The 13,291-nt window shown below is 39.9% G+C and overlaps 1 protein-coding gene across 2 annotated transcripts in view; it reads right to left on the reverse strand.

The window, feature by feature from the left end:
- Positions 1–1,501: 1,501 nt before the first annotated feature.
- BDNF (brain derived neurotrophic factor) overlaps positions 1,502–13,291 on the reverse strand; it is a 36,684-nt gene continuing 24,894 nt past the window's right edge. For both annotated transcript variants that reach the window (XM_036325691.1, XM_036325692.1), the window contains exon 2: positions 1,502–2,588. In XM_036325691.1, coding sequence (XP_036181584.1) covers positions 1,824–2,567 — 744 coding nt within the window. In that variant the 5' untranslated portion in view covers positions 2,568–2,588 and the 3' untranslated portion in view covers positions 1,502–1,823. The remainder of the gene's footprint in view (positions 2,589–13,291) is intronic.

Raw genomic sequence — 13,291 nt, forward strand, 5'->3', positions numbered from 1 at the left:
TTGATCATTCAACCTGAGTTTTTGGGGTCTTTTCCTGTTCCCTTCCCCCTTCCCCAAAGTTCTCAAAAGACAAAACCCTGGTTTCCTCAAGTCTAATTTAAAAGCTGTCAGTGCTCAGGTAGCTAACGCATTGTATCTCATAGCGTAGGTCTCATCATCACAATGTCGCACTTGGTTTTGAGCCTGCTCCAGGCTAAGCCAGCTTTATGCAATTATCCAGGGGTGGAGGGCCTTAAGTCGGCTTGAGCATGGTCCTCCAGAGAGAACCTCTTAGCACAGTTAGGTAATGTAGGCACTTAAAGCGGGAGGTCCAAAGCAACTTAACACGTGTCATTCCAGAGCCACCTCTGAAGGGTCCTTCAGAGGCCTCCCTTTTGGAATGTCTCAAGTACCATTTTCCACCCGCACCTAGACCTCATGATGGCCACTCAGAAATTCCTCCTGCGCCGCCCGAAAATATGTCAGCTCCACACAGCCACCATATGGCCAATGTTCAGTCTCATTTCACCGGCCGTGTGGGTACCTGTTCTGATCTAGGTGTCTCTGGGTCCATACAGAACTCCACCTTTTGCTTGCAAGACATTTTTAAGCCTTACCATGATTTTTCTTTTAAGCCTTACAATGATTTACCCAAATTGTTTACCTCTTATTTTTTTTAAAAAAAAAATCTTTGTCTTTAAGTTTTGTTCTTTTTCTCATCTATAAAAGGAAGGAAAGAAGGAAGGAAGGAAGGAAGGAAGGAAGGAAGGAAGGAAGGAAGGAAGGAAGGAAGGAAGGAAGGAAGAAAGGAAGAAAGAAAGTCACTATTCTCCATGCTTATGAGTGCCACAATGTGACATTTGTTCAAACATTCACAGCAGTGGTAAACTATTTCAGAGCACGGAACTGATTTTTCTTCCTTAAGAGAAAACAAGAAGGGACCAAAGAGGGAGTGGGGGGGGGGGGGGGGAGAGAATGTGCTCTAAGTTAATGTAGGTCTTTGCAACAAAACAAGCTTTCCCTGTGACCAAGGCCCAAAGGGTGAGTGAGAGCCTAGGAGGTGCACTGTGGGAACTGGAGTGAGCACTTCGTTCAGTTGCCTTAATTTTTATTCACTTTCTAGTCATCTGATTGATATTGCAAACATCTCTACAACATAAAAATGAGTCTTTTATCAACCAGAATATATATTGAAGGGGTTCTTTCCCCATCCCTACTCCCTGTGGGAACTTATAAACAAAAACAAAAACTAACAAACAAAAAAAACACAAAACAAACAAAAATAGACCCCTCCCATTCCCCATCCCCTAAGCCAGTAAAGCGATGACAACAGCACCTTGACATTGTTTTAATTCCAATGCTATCAGAATTTTAAAAGCAGTAAAACAGAGTACTAACAAGAATGAAGATACTTACTGTCTAAAATGTAAACGGAATGTTTTGGTTCAAATTTTTGTTGTCGGTTTTTGTTTTGTTTTGTTTTTTTTTGTCTGTTTTCTGAAAGAGGACAGTTTATTATCAATTCACAATTAAAGCAGCATGCAATTTATTATTATCTTTTTAAAACTTTTTACGTTTTTCAATTCTTGGCAACGGCAACAAACCACAACATGATCGAGGAATGTAATGCAGACTTTGAAAAGTTGTGCGCAAAATGACTGTTTCCCTTCTGGTCATGGGTATGTCCAATAAATAGATTGTAGAACCACTGTACTGTATAAACTTCATTTATACATGCAGTTCATAAAATTATTTTTTTTTCTTAACTGAATAATTTACCCTGTTATGTATATATACAAATAGATAATTTTTTGTCTCAATATAATCTATACAACATAAAGCCACTATCTTCCCCTTTTAATGGTCAGTGTACATACACAGGAAGTGTCTATCCTTATGAATCGCCAGCCAATTCGCTTTTTGCTATCCATGGTGAGGGCCCGCACGTACGACTGGGTAGTTCGGCACTGGGAGTTCCAATGCCTCTTGTCTATGCCCCTGCAGCCCTCCTTTGTGTAACCCATGGGATTGCACTTGGTCTCGTAGAAGTACTGCTTCAGCTGGCCTTTCGAGACAGGGACTTTTTCCAGGACCGTGACCGTCCCGCCCGACATGTCCACTGCAGTCTTTTTATCCGCGGCCGTGACCCACTCGCTAATGCTGTCGCACACGCTCAGCTCCCCGCGGCGGGCCGGGTCGGAATGACGCCGGACCCTCATGGACATGTTTGCAGCATCCAGGTAATTTTTGTATTCCTCGAGCAGAAAGAGAAGAGGCGGCTCCAAAGGCACTTGACTACTGAGCATCACCCTGGACGTGTACAAGTCCGCGTCCTTATTGTTTTCTTCCTGGGGCCGGGCTTTCGGGTCCTCATCCAGCAGCTCTTCGATCACGTGCTCGAAAGTGTCAGCCAAAGACGTCAGGCCTCTGGAGCCTGCCTTGGGCCCATTCACGCTGTCCAGAGTCCCATGGGTCCGCACACCTGGGTAGGCCAAGCTGCCTTGTCCTCGGACGTTCGCTTCTTTCATGGGGGCAGCCTTCATGCAACCGAAGTATGAAATAACCATAGTAAGGAAAAGGATGGTCATCACTCTTCTCACCTGGTGGAACTGTGGGGAGAAAGCAGAAACAGGGCATGAAAGTGGTTAGGGCTTTCTTTGGCAGAGGGATACGATGCAGCCCATCTGATTGTCATTCCAGGCCATTCTGCAGGGTCAAGGTTTGGGTTTTTTTTTTTTTATGGATCGGTGATAAACTCCAGCTGCACCAGACACAAGTTAATGTCAGGAGTGTGCTGTACGTGGTTTAATATAAACCAGAGGCGTGCAATGTTTTCTCTGAGGTTTAGCATCTAACCCCGAGATTTGGTGGCGTCCAAGCAAGTGAAAAAGATTGTGGCTTCAAGTTTTCTGCCTTCCTCCTCTCACTTTAGAAGCTCTGGGAGTTAAATTTTTAATGATCTCTGCTCAGGCTGTCACAAGGAACACAACATCAGAAATGTTACTAAGCAACAACTGTAAGTATAATAGTACTTTTTTTTTTCCTCCAAGTTAGCAACAGGGTCCTCTTGCAGGAGTGTGTGGGCGGGGGTGGGGGGTGTGGGGGGTGTGTGTGTGTGTGTGTGGGGGGTCCGAGTGGGCCTTTGTTGCTATGTGATAACTAGGCACGAATAGCACAATAAAACAGAAGTCAGGGAGTTATAAGGGGGCTTTTCATTGACGTGTTTTCTCCCATAATAATCTATTACAGCAAAGAAGATCCAGCATCCTGTTTTACAAATAAGGAGACCAAAGGCCACAGAGGACTTGTCTCATGTCATGAAGAAAGATTACAGTAGAATGAGGGCCCCCAACCCCAGCTCCAGGGTTTTCCTACTGCATCTGGGTGGTCAGAACTGAAAATGTTTTGCTTATTTCCAAACAGAAATCATTTTCTACACATTGATTTTAATGATGTGTCTATGCCTAAGGCTGATATCATGAAAACAATGTCTGCTTAAGAGAAAACTGGAAAAGTCAGGATCAAAAAGGCACCAAAGTCCATTCAAATGACTCCCATAGGCGGCTCCACATTTATTTCCAGAATTCTTGGAGCCCCTCACCCCTGGGTTTCTCAGGCTTATATACAGAACCCATCTAAGAGAGTGCAGCTTCTCTTTTATTGGAAATGGGGTCGTGTGTGTGTGTGTGTGTGTGTGTGCGTGCGCGCGCGTGCGTGCACGCACGCTTGCGCATCTGCGCACCCTGAGTTTATCATACCTTTAAAAAGCTGAGTGGCATTTTGCACGTTTTTGGAATAGGCAGCCAGTGCTTCTTTCTGTGCTTTTGAAGTTTCCTGGGAAGTCCCTTAACAGCACACCACGAAATTAATCTTTTCCTGTTTGCCAGAGGGTTGCTATCCTCTAAATTTGGCTCTACTTCTACACACATGCTCTGGGAGGCCAATTAGAATGGATGAACAAGCAAAATGAAACATACCTACAGACCAACCCAAGGTGACCGTCAGATGGTGAAGGACTTCAGAGCCACTTACCTGAAGCATCAGGTCCCTCAGCAGTAAGAGAAGCCCACTCTAACTTTATCCCTGCGTTCAGTTCTGGAGCATGGACTTGCAAGAGGATACACATGTGCCAATCACAGGGAAAGGGATCATTTTCCTGTCCATGAAGTGTTACTGACTGGAAAGGCAACCTGCCTCATCAATATGTCACACTGCAGAGATGGCTGAAAACTCTGGCCTTGAGAAACAAATGCTTCTGTTCTCCACTTTTACAAGAGATCACATTTTCTACCATCAACAGACTTTATTATCATCCCCAAGCACCAACCAACTCCCGCATAGATTCATTCTCCCTTTGCACGAAGAACAAGCCTGCTCAGCACTGCTTGCAGCGCACAATGGTCTGAGGTTAGGAAGGGTGTGCTGGTTTGAGTAAAACACAGATGTCCATTCTGCTAATACCTGGACTTTTGTGAATGTTCTGGATTCTGTACCATCAAGAAATGGATCCTCCAAGGAGGTTTCTATTCCTGGCAGGCGGTACTTACACCATTGAATGAAAATCCTTCCTCCTAATGTTCCCAGTCCAAATGAAAATAACCCAAGGGACACCTCTAATGTAGGTCGGTGAAAGGATGCAAATTTAGAATATACTCCAGCCATCTCTAGCACACTGGTAGAGATTCGCGGTGATCAGCTCTCTTTTAATATTATATTTCATTAAATCTAAGATATTATCATTGTAAAATATACCATTTTATGTACCACTAAGAAATTAAAAATGCAGCCAATAAAACTACTGTTTATTTTATCACTTAGAACTATTATTGTATATTTACTCAAACGAGTTATTTTACACTTATTTGGATAGATTTATCATATGTAATTTTTGTATGTATCTAATAAAATTAAGCAAAATAAATTGGCTCAGGCAATAGCAATTATATTGAGACTGCTGCATAGCCAACAAGAACAATAAAATGACATCAGCTGTAAGACACAATCCAAATTCAGAGATGCTAAAGAAAAAGTGCATCTTAGAGCGAATGAAGCAGAGTTTCTTGTTTTTTAAATCTTTATTGTTGGAAGTATTACATATGTTCTTCTTCCCCTCTCTCCCATTGGCCCCTTCTAGCCCTCCCCACACCCCTAGGCCTTCACCACCCTATTGTCTATGTCCATGGGTTATGGATTTATGCATACAAGTTCTTGGCTGATCTCTTCCCACCCACCTACCCATCTCTGCCTTCCCTCTAAGATTCCTCAGTCTGTTCCATGCTTCCATGTCTCAGGATCTATTTTGTTCATCAGTTTATTTTGTTCATTAGATTCCGCATATGAGTGAGATCATGTGATACTTGTCTTTCTCTGTCTGGCTTATTTCGCTTAGCATAATACTCTCCAGGTCCCTCCATGCTGTCTCAAAGGGTAAGAGATCATTCTTTTTTACTTGTGCATAGTATTCCAGGGTATAAAGTACCACAGCTTTTTTATCCACTCATCTACAGATGGGCACTTGGGCTGTTTCCAGATCTTAGCTATTGTAAATTGCACTGCTATGAACATAGGGGTGCACACATTCTTTCTGATTGACGTTTTGGGTTTTGTAGGATATGTTTCTAGAAGTGGAAGCACTGGGTCAAATGGCAGTTCCATATTTAATTTTTTGAGGAAACTCCATACTGTTTTCCATAATGGCTGTACCAGTCTGCATTCCCACCAGCAGTGTACTAGGGTTCCCTTTTCTCCACATCCTCACCAGAACTTGTTGTCTGTTGATTTGTTGATGGTAGCCATTCTGCAGAGTAACTTTAATAAGTATTTATTAAGTGTCCACACTAACTGCTTAAATGGCCCAAAGTACTGAGGCATCTTAACTACAGATTTGAAAAATTGTTTTATTACCACTAACATAGTAGTAACAAGTCTTTTCTTAAGGTTATTTTTTATAATGAATCTTTTAATGATACCCTTTTTATACTAGCCTTAAAGAAGTTTATCCTGCCTTTCATTGGTCTCATTTACCTTTGTATTGTTTTTTTTTTTTTTTTGGTTGAAAAAATGGTTAGTTCTTTATATATCATTTTCTCATCAGTTCCACAAGCAAATATCGGAGGGACAACTAGCGTATGAATAAATATTACTTGGCTTTCATCCTGAAGCCTAACACAGGCATCCCTCAAAGCAGAACATCTGCATAGATTTAGTAATTAATCACCTGGTGAAAAAGTCCATCCCCAGGCCCCCATGAGTGACACTTCTTCAATGCTAACTGCCTACTCACAAGCCTTGAAGTCAGGTGTACCTGACAACAAACCCACACTTTTTGTCAGAGCAATGTAACTTCCTAACTTTTCTGTTTCTGACAATAGTTTCTAGATACTTTGGACCACCGAGCCACAGGCTGGAAATCTTGAAATCATGTTTGACAATACATTTCTTGTACAGCCTTCAAATCTGGTCAGTGGAGAAGTCCTGCTCATTTTCCCTTTAAAACACTTCTCCTGTCCACCCCTCTCTCTCCAGCCCACAGCCACCTTCTTGGCTCAGCCCTCACCATCTCATTGTGTGACTGCAATGTTCCTCTGATGTACTTGCCATCCTTTCTATTCCATTCAACTCTAATAACCACTGCCCGAATAACCATGCTCATCTTATCATTCTCTTATACAAAAACTTACAATCGTTTTTCTTTTCCCCTCTACCAGATCAAATCTAGTCTCTTTTATCTTGTATTCAAAATTGGCCTCACCCTACTTAGCTAACTTTGTATATTACTAATTGTTTCATCTCTGCTGTTCTGATCAGGCCAAAGTCCTGGGAGCCCCATACACATTATTGCCCGTAAGTGACTTGTTCCATTCTCTTGGCAAACTCCTTTCTCTCTGTGTGACTAAATCCTACTTATCCTTCATGACCCAGTTCAGATATTAAATCATGTATGCACACCTTCTCTAATTACTCCTACACACACTCTCCTCCTGCTCCTTTAAAATTCCACATTACATATCATTCAGCACTTCATTCCCTACTCATTTGTTCATTGTGAATGTATTTGCCAATGACGGTCAGTCTTTAGTTGAATGATAAATTCTCCGAGGGAATGGATCATGTCTGATCTCCCATCAGCTTAACACAAAATAATGTAATAGTGTCCAGTAAAAACGTAATGATGAGCTCATTAAACCACGAGAAAAGACAGTGCTGACATCATTTCATGATGTCCTTTGGAAGGCATCAGTGAATTCACTGAAATCATTAGATCAAGCATAGGCTGTGCTAAACCCAAATTATAAGCTCTAAGAAATTTGATGGATTACCACCCATGAGAAATCTCTGGAGTTTCTCTAATAGGGTAAAACCTCACTTGAATAATTAAGCAAATAACACTACAACATACTAACTGTCCCTGAGTAGCAGTAGCAGTGTTCCTGAGTAGCAGTGTTTCTGACATCAATAGCAGACTTGGACAGTACTCAGGAATAATCATAATAGTAAAATGGGGAATTTTCAGTCTTTTAACTTCCTTTTTTAAAACTGACCTCTTCAATAATTTCATATACTGCATTAAAAATGATAAAAGTTTAAGAGCTTCTAAGATAATTTTTATGTATTAGCCATTCAGATGAGTCTTTATTACATAAAAGGCAAAGAGGTTGCACAATATTGCTAAGGAGAGCATGAGTTTATATATCTGTTTATAAATAATAAATTCATTGGTGCCATGTAATTCTGCTCCAACATTTACAACAGTGCACAATCACAATCAAGTCAACCAAATCTCTAAAATGCTAGGAAGGTCTTTTTTAGACCAACTCTCAAAAATTAAATATGGTATATAGGGCTAAAAAGGAAATCCATACAGAAGGAATAAAGGTTAGTTTTAAATATGACTCATAAGTCTTAAACATTCAACTAGATGACTACCCATGACGGCATGCTCTCCTGCTATACGAATACCTTGTATTTGTCTAAAAGACTAGAGAACATTCGCAAGTATCATCTAACTTGGTTCTTACAAGGAGAGTGGACAGGTATTATTGTCTCTATTATGCAGATGAGGCAATTATGGTTCAGAAAGGTTAAGTAACTGTCAGGTATCACAAAGCTAATAGGTCATCTGTCTTCTTGCCCAAGCTTTTACCATCAAGACATGCTGGCAGTTTTGGAATATTCAACTGCAGGGAATACGGAGAAGCTATGCTAACAAAGGGTGGTCAAAGAACGAGTTTATACAATATAGACACAGTTGTCTGCAGTTGTGTGTATCCTGGGGCCCAACTTTCTAAAGGCAGCACCATGTAGACACTACTTTGTAGTAGTGGATTATACATAACCTCTAAGACCCTTCAACTTTAAGGCTTGATTACTTCAGTGACTGAAATTTTAGAACATGCAATTTTTCTCTAAAAGAAAGTTTTGCAAAAAAATTGACATGTTAGAACCAAGTTCCTATGGCAAAAGCTAAGAAGGAAAACCAAACAATAATTCGGCATACAGGGGAAAAATGCGAAGCTTTGTTCCCAGTCCCTTTGAGTTTTGTCAATGAGCATGTAATCAAACACAGTCTAAAGATATGGATGCTCATCTTAGTCCTATAAGCAATAAGGATAATGGTAATGTTAAAGAAATTATCAATTTAATTCCTTACACACATAATGCAAACCTATCAAAATACCACCTTAATTAAATCTTGCAAATCAATATAATCTTTAATTTTTGTCCAGCTTAACTATGTGCCTATATTCGCCTTACTTTTGTTTGTTCATTCTATAGACATGGAATCTAATTTTCAAGTCTTATAGTCTAGGGAGGAGTTAGGACATATATGTAATTAACTAAAATATAAAGGTAGAAGCGACCCAGGACAAGTATAGATAAAATTCCATAAAGAGAGAGAGGTTACTTCCTGTTAGAGAATGAAGACTGCTTTGTGAAGAAGACTGCAAGGGATGGAAAGGATTTAAGCATATCCAGAAAAGATGCCAGTGGATGGACTGCAGCTTGGTTAAAAGCATGAAGGTTGATAAGCATGCAGTACATTTCTGGAGAGAAGAGTTCTGGATAGAAATAGTGAGAGATAAGAGCGAATGATTGTCAGATTTTGGGAGGCTCTGAGGATGATGTTAAAGAGTTTGGCCCCTGCCTTACAGGCACAAAAGAACTGCTGAGAGTTTCTGAGCAGAATGCTTCAGGAAGCCCAGTTCATCACCATGTGTAGGAGGACCCAAAAGAATGATAGACTGGAAGAGGTGAATTAATTTATTGGTTTTTCTCCTAGTGGCTATTGAACTTTAATAAGAAATATTAAATAGTTACTTAAGTGTGGGGGTGGGGTTAAGGATCTGGATAGATTTTAAACTTCATTCATTCATTCATTCATTCATTCATTCATTTTTAGGCTGAAGTGAGTTACAAAAAGAAACATGGTTAGAGAGAGAAGTGGGCTAAGTGGTAATCATGAGTACTGTTTGGCTTGGCCAAAAAGACAGCATGTTGGAATGTGAAAGGAAGGCGGGAATATAAACTTTCATTCCAATGATAATTACACTGAACTTTGATTCCACTGCTCAGCACTTTTAATTCAAAGATCTCCAAACACTTTGCAAATATTAAGTAATTAAGAGTCATAGGACCCTGGAGGTATAGGTAACTATAATTATCCCTGTTTCGTACTGGAGGAAAAAAGGACCAGAGTTTTTAATCAACTCCTCTACTCGCTGTGGTTCCCCTGATAGAACAAGGTCAGGACCTCAGATTCCAAAGGAAAACTAGGCCTTCAGCTACAGGCACTAGTTTCTTCCATCCCTCTAAGTTATTTCTGTAGTATTTTCCCATTAGGTATACATTATTTAGCTAAGAAGACTAAAAAACAGAAACAAACAAAACAAAACAAAAAAACACTTCACACTCCTCAAAGAAAATAATTGGTAGTTGAAATCCATAACCAAAATGGTGGTGGGGGGGTGGGGTGGGGAAGGAAGGAGCTGATGATCATTATAGGTGCTCACCTACTTACCTGAATGACCAGCCAATTGAAACCAATAAATATTTTAGTAAATAATGTCTGATAATACAGTTGTTCCAAAGCTTTGAAGGAAGTGCCTTTAAAAATGTAGTTTTTAACCATAATGTTATGTCCATGGTATCCAATTACACTTCTTACAAAACAGTCCTGCAGACCAGAGTACTTGCTGATTCCCTGGTACACTCACAGTGTGGACACTTGCAGACATTTCTTAGCCTCACTAAGAGTGCCAGAGACACTGCTGGTTCTCAGTTCATACCCAGAGCGATACATACATGTAACTACCATGAAAAAAAGTATATTTCCCTGAATCATTAATTTGATAGATAAATTTCCATACATCTTTAATAGAAAGCATTTTACCTCTAGTCCTCTATTAACCCCCTGTATTCCCTGCCCCATACCTAAAAGAATGAGGATTTTTCTATTGGTTAGAGATCTACCTTACCCAAAAGTTAAACTAAACCATATTCTCTATTAGCATAGAAATTGGGTAAAGTGAACTGCAATGATGGAATGAATTCTGGAATAAGGGATAGTAAATGCCTAGAACAAGGACCAGGTTAGGGCAGAGAACACCCCACCTGGCATTCCAATCCCAGGCACAGCTGTCACCATCCAAAGATCTTTAAGTGCTTCCTCCATCACTACTTCCTTGGGAAACCTACTGTTCCACTGTAACTAAAGACTAATCCCTGAAAGCTAGAGCCACCCAGAGCTGGCAGTCCTATCCATGTTCTCACCATCTTCTCCTCTTCCTCAGGGTAAACACTGCCCAAACAGAGCACCTCTCTAGTCCATGATAAGGAAGTCTTAGCATCGAGCATATATACAAATCACTTGCATATCAAATGAGTGGGCTGTCTAAAAATGTTGTTTAAAATATATTTTAGAACCACTATTTTGTAGGTTATAAGAACCAAATGGCAGTCAGCATTCAATAAAAAAGTGTACCCTCTTTAATTAGGATTCTCTGTTTTCTTTAGAATTTCAGGTGGGATTTGTTATAATGAACTAAAGTTCAGATTAAACAATGTTCTAACTACCAAATTGCCAAAAACAATGGGTTATTTATCAAATTCCCATACACAGTAGACTGTAATTTTAATTTAGAAGATACCACCTACCTGGTTCCATAAGTGTCAGTGAGATTTAGAAAAATTATCAAGTATACATCACATTTAATGATAAGGGTGGATGTCTACAGCTACTGTGAAACCACAGGGGAAATTTCCCATAAAAGAACAATGACTCTGGAAGTATTGAATAGGGAGCTACAGACATCATTGTTGCACAGGCATTTTAATTGCATTGAATCATACAGACTTTCAATTTTTAGAAAAATTCCGAGTAAGAGTTTATTTTATGCAACCTAAAGTGTCAAACTTCAGGTAATTTTTGAGTGTTGCATTTATAAGTTAAGTGTATTAATGCAATTCAAATTTGTGACTAAAAATAATACGACAAAAAGAGAAATTTATGGGGCTTGAAATAAGTTTTAGGAAATGTACATATGGACAAACTTCCATGCATGAATATTAAACAAAGCCTGCTTCTCAAAGTGTGGTCCATGGGCCAGCAGCACCACCACAGAGTTTATGAGAAACGCATAATCTTAGCTTCCCTTCGTCCACCCCACCTATCCCCTCCACTAAATCAGAATCTGCATTTTGACAAGATTCGTATATTCAAATTGATTCAGATACTATTAAAGTTGAGAAGCACTGGACTAAATGATAAAGAGAAAGGAAAGAAAGAGTTAAAGTCAACCTTAAGTACTGTGGTACATTCTGAGTATACCACAGGCTTATCTGTCATCTTTCCTCCTTGGTTCGACTTGTTTTATTGGAACATTTATTACGTAGAAAAAACATTTTTGCTTTTGTAATGGTACTAAATAAAATCAGGGTTCCCTGTATGTCAGCTGGCTTTTCCACTATGGTATTTATACCATAAAGTACAAGATACCTATAAATGTGATTGGATGAATGAGAATTTATAGAATACTAACTAATCTAAATCTGGCCTTCCACTTAGTCATTAATTTTTATCTCAATGCTATAAGGCAAGCGCAAGCATAACTGGCTTCCTTGATCAATTACACAGCCTAACATCACTCACTCAATAAGAATCACACTAGAAACTACACGCCGGCTACAGCAGATGGTACATTTCCAGGCACATACATTGTAGCCCAATGTATCGGAACCTTATAAGTTCTCTCTGTTCTGAAGTGGGAAGATAGGGTCAGGCAGAACTGACTCATACATTCAATGGAGATTCTTTTAGTTCTAGACTTGTCCTAAAACAGAGAAACTTCATCTCATACCAAGTACCAAGAAATTTTTTAAAAAAGAAAGAAAAAAGAAAACTCAAAATAAAACAACAGCAACAGCAATAAAACCTTAAAAAACATTAGTGTAAGTATCTAGCATCAAAATCCCCTCTCCAACCCTAACCAGTCTCTACAGGCAACCCAATTTCTCAGTTGGGTTCCAACATTTGGGCTCAAAACTAAAGTACCCAAAATGGTAAAAAGAAAAAAAAAAAGCTAAATTTCCAAAGAAAAATATAAACGTTTTTGAGTTGAACACTGTATGAGGGAGTTATGGGCGTAGTTCCATAAACAGAACTGGAAACTGGTCCAGTAGGCTTTCCACAAAGGACTGCAAAGACAAGCCAGTTTCCAAGCACCAAGAAGTCACCAAGCTCACCAGTACAGATGCAAATGACTCCTACTGGAAACCTTGCAGTGTTGCTGTTAAATCATTTGCAAGTGGGCAGGGCTGCGATGACACAGAACACTATTTTCCCAGGCAGTACCCCAAGTATTATTGGGTTCCACCTCAAGTCCTACATAGTACAGATGCCAACACAGATAAGGGGGTGTCCCCTCCAAATTACAAACAAGGCGCACCTATACCGCCAAGAGGTGTTGCGAAAGCAGAGCAGAGCACTGCCTTCAAAGTTCCTGGACCCAGGAATAAGCCTGCTCTGTACCTAAAAAAAAAAAAAATGCAAGGGTGACCCAATTGCATTCCTTGTCCCTCAGGGGAGAACATGCAGGAACTCTTTGAGACCAGAGGATAAAGGGGATCCCCTTGAAGAAAAGAAGATTGCCACAATGTGGAGATTGGGAATGTGCCAGAATGATCTCAATTAAAGAAATAACACAATGCAAAGAAAGTTAAGACTAGTCTGTCCCATTCCAATCGCGTTTTCAGAATTGGCGACTTTATATCAACAGGTTGCTTTTAGGGTGTTGCTGGACATCCTGAGTTCCTG

Source organism: Myotis myotis, unplaced genomic scaffold (genome assembly GCF_014108235.1).
Source record: "Myotis myotis isolate mMyoMyo1 unplaced genomic scaffold, mMyoMyo1.p scaffold_m19_p_10, whole genome shotgun sequence".
Lineage (NCBI taxonomy): Eukaryota > Metazoa > Chordata > Mammalia > Chiroptera > Vespertilionidae > Myotis > Myotis myotis.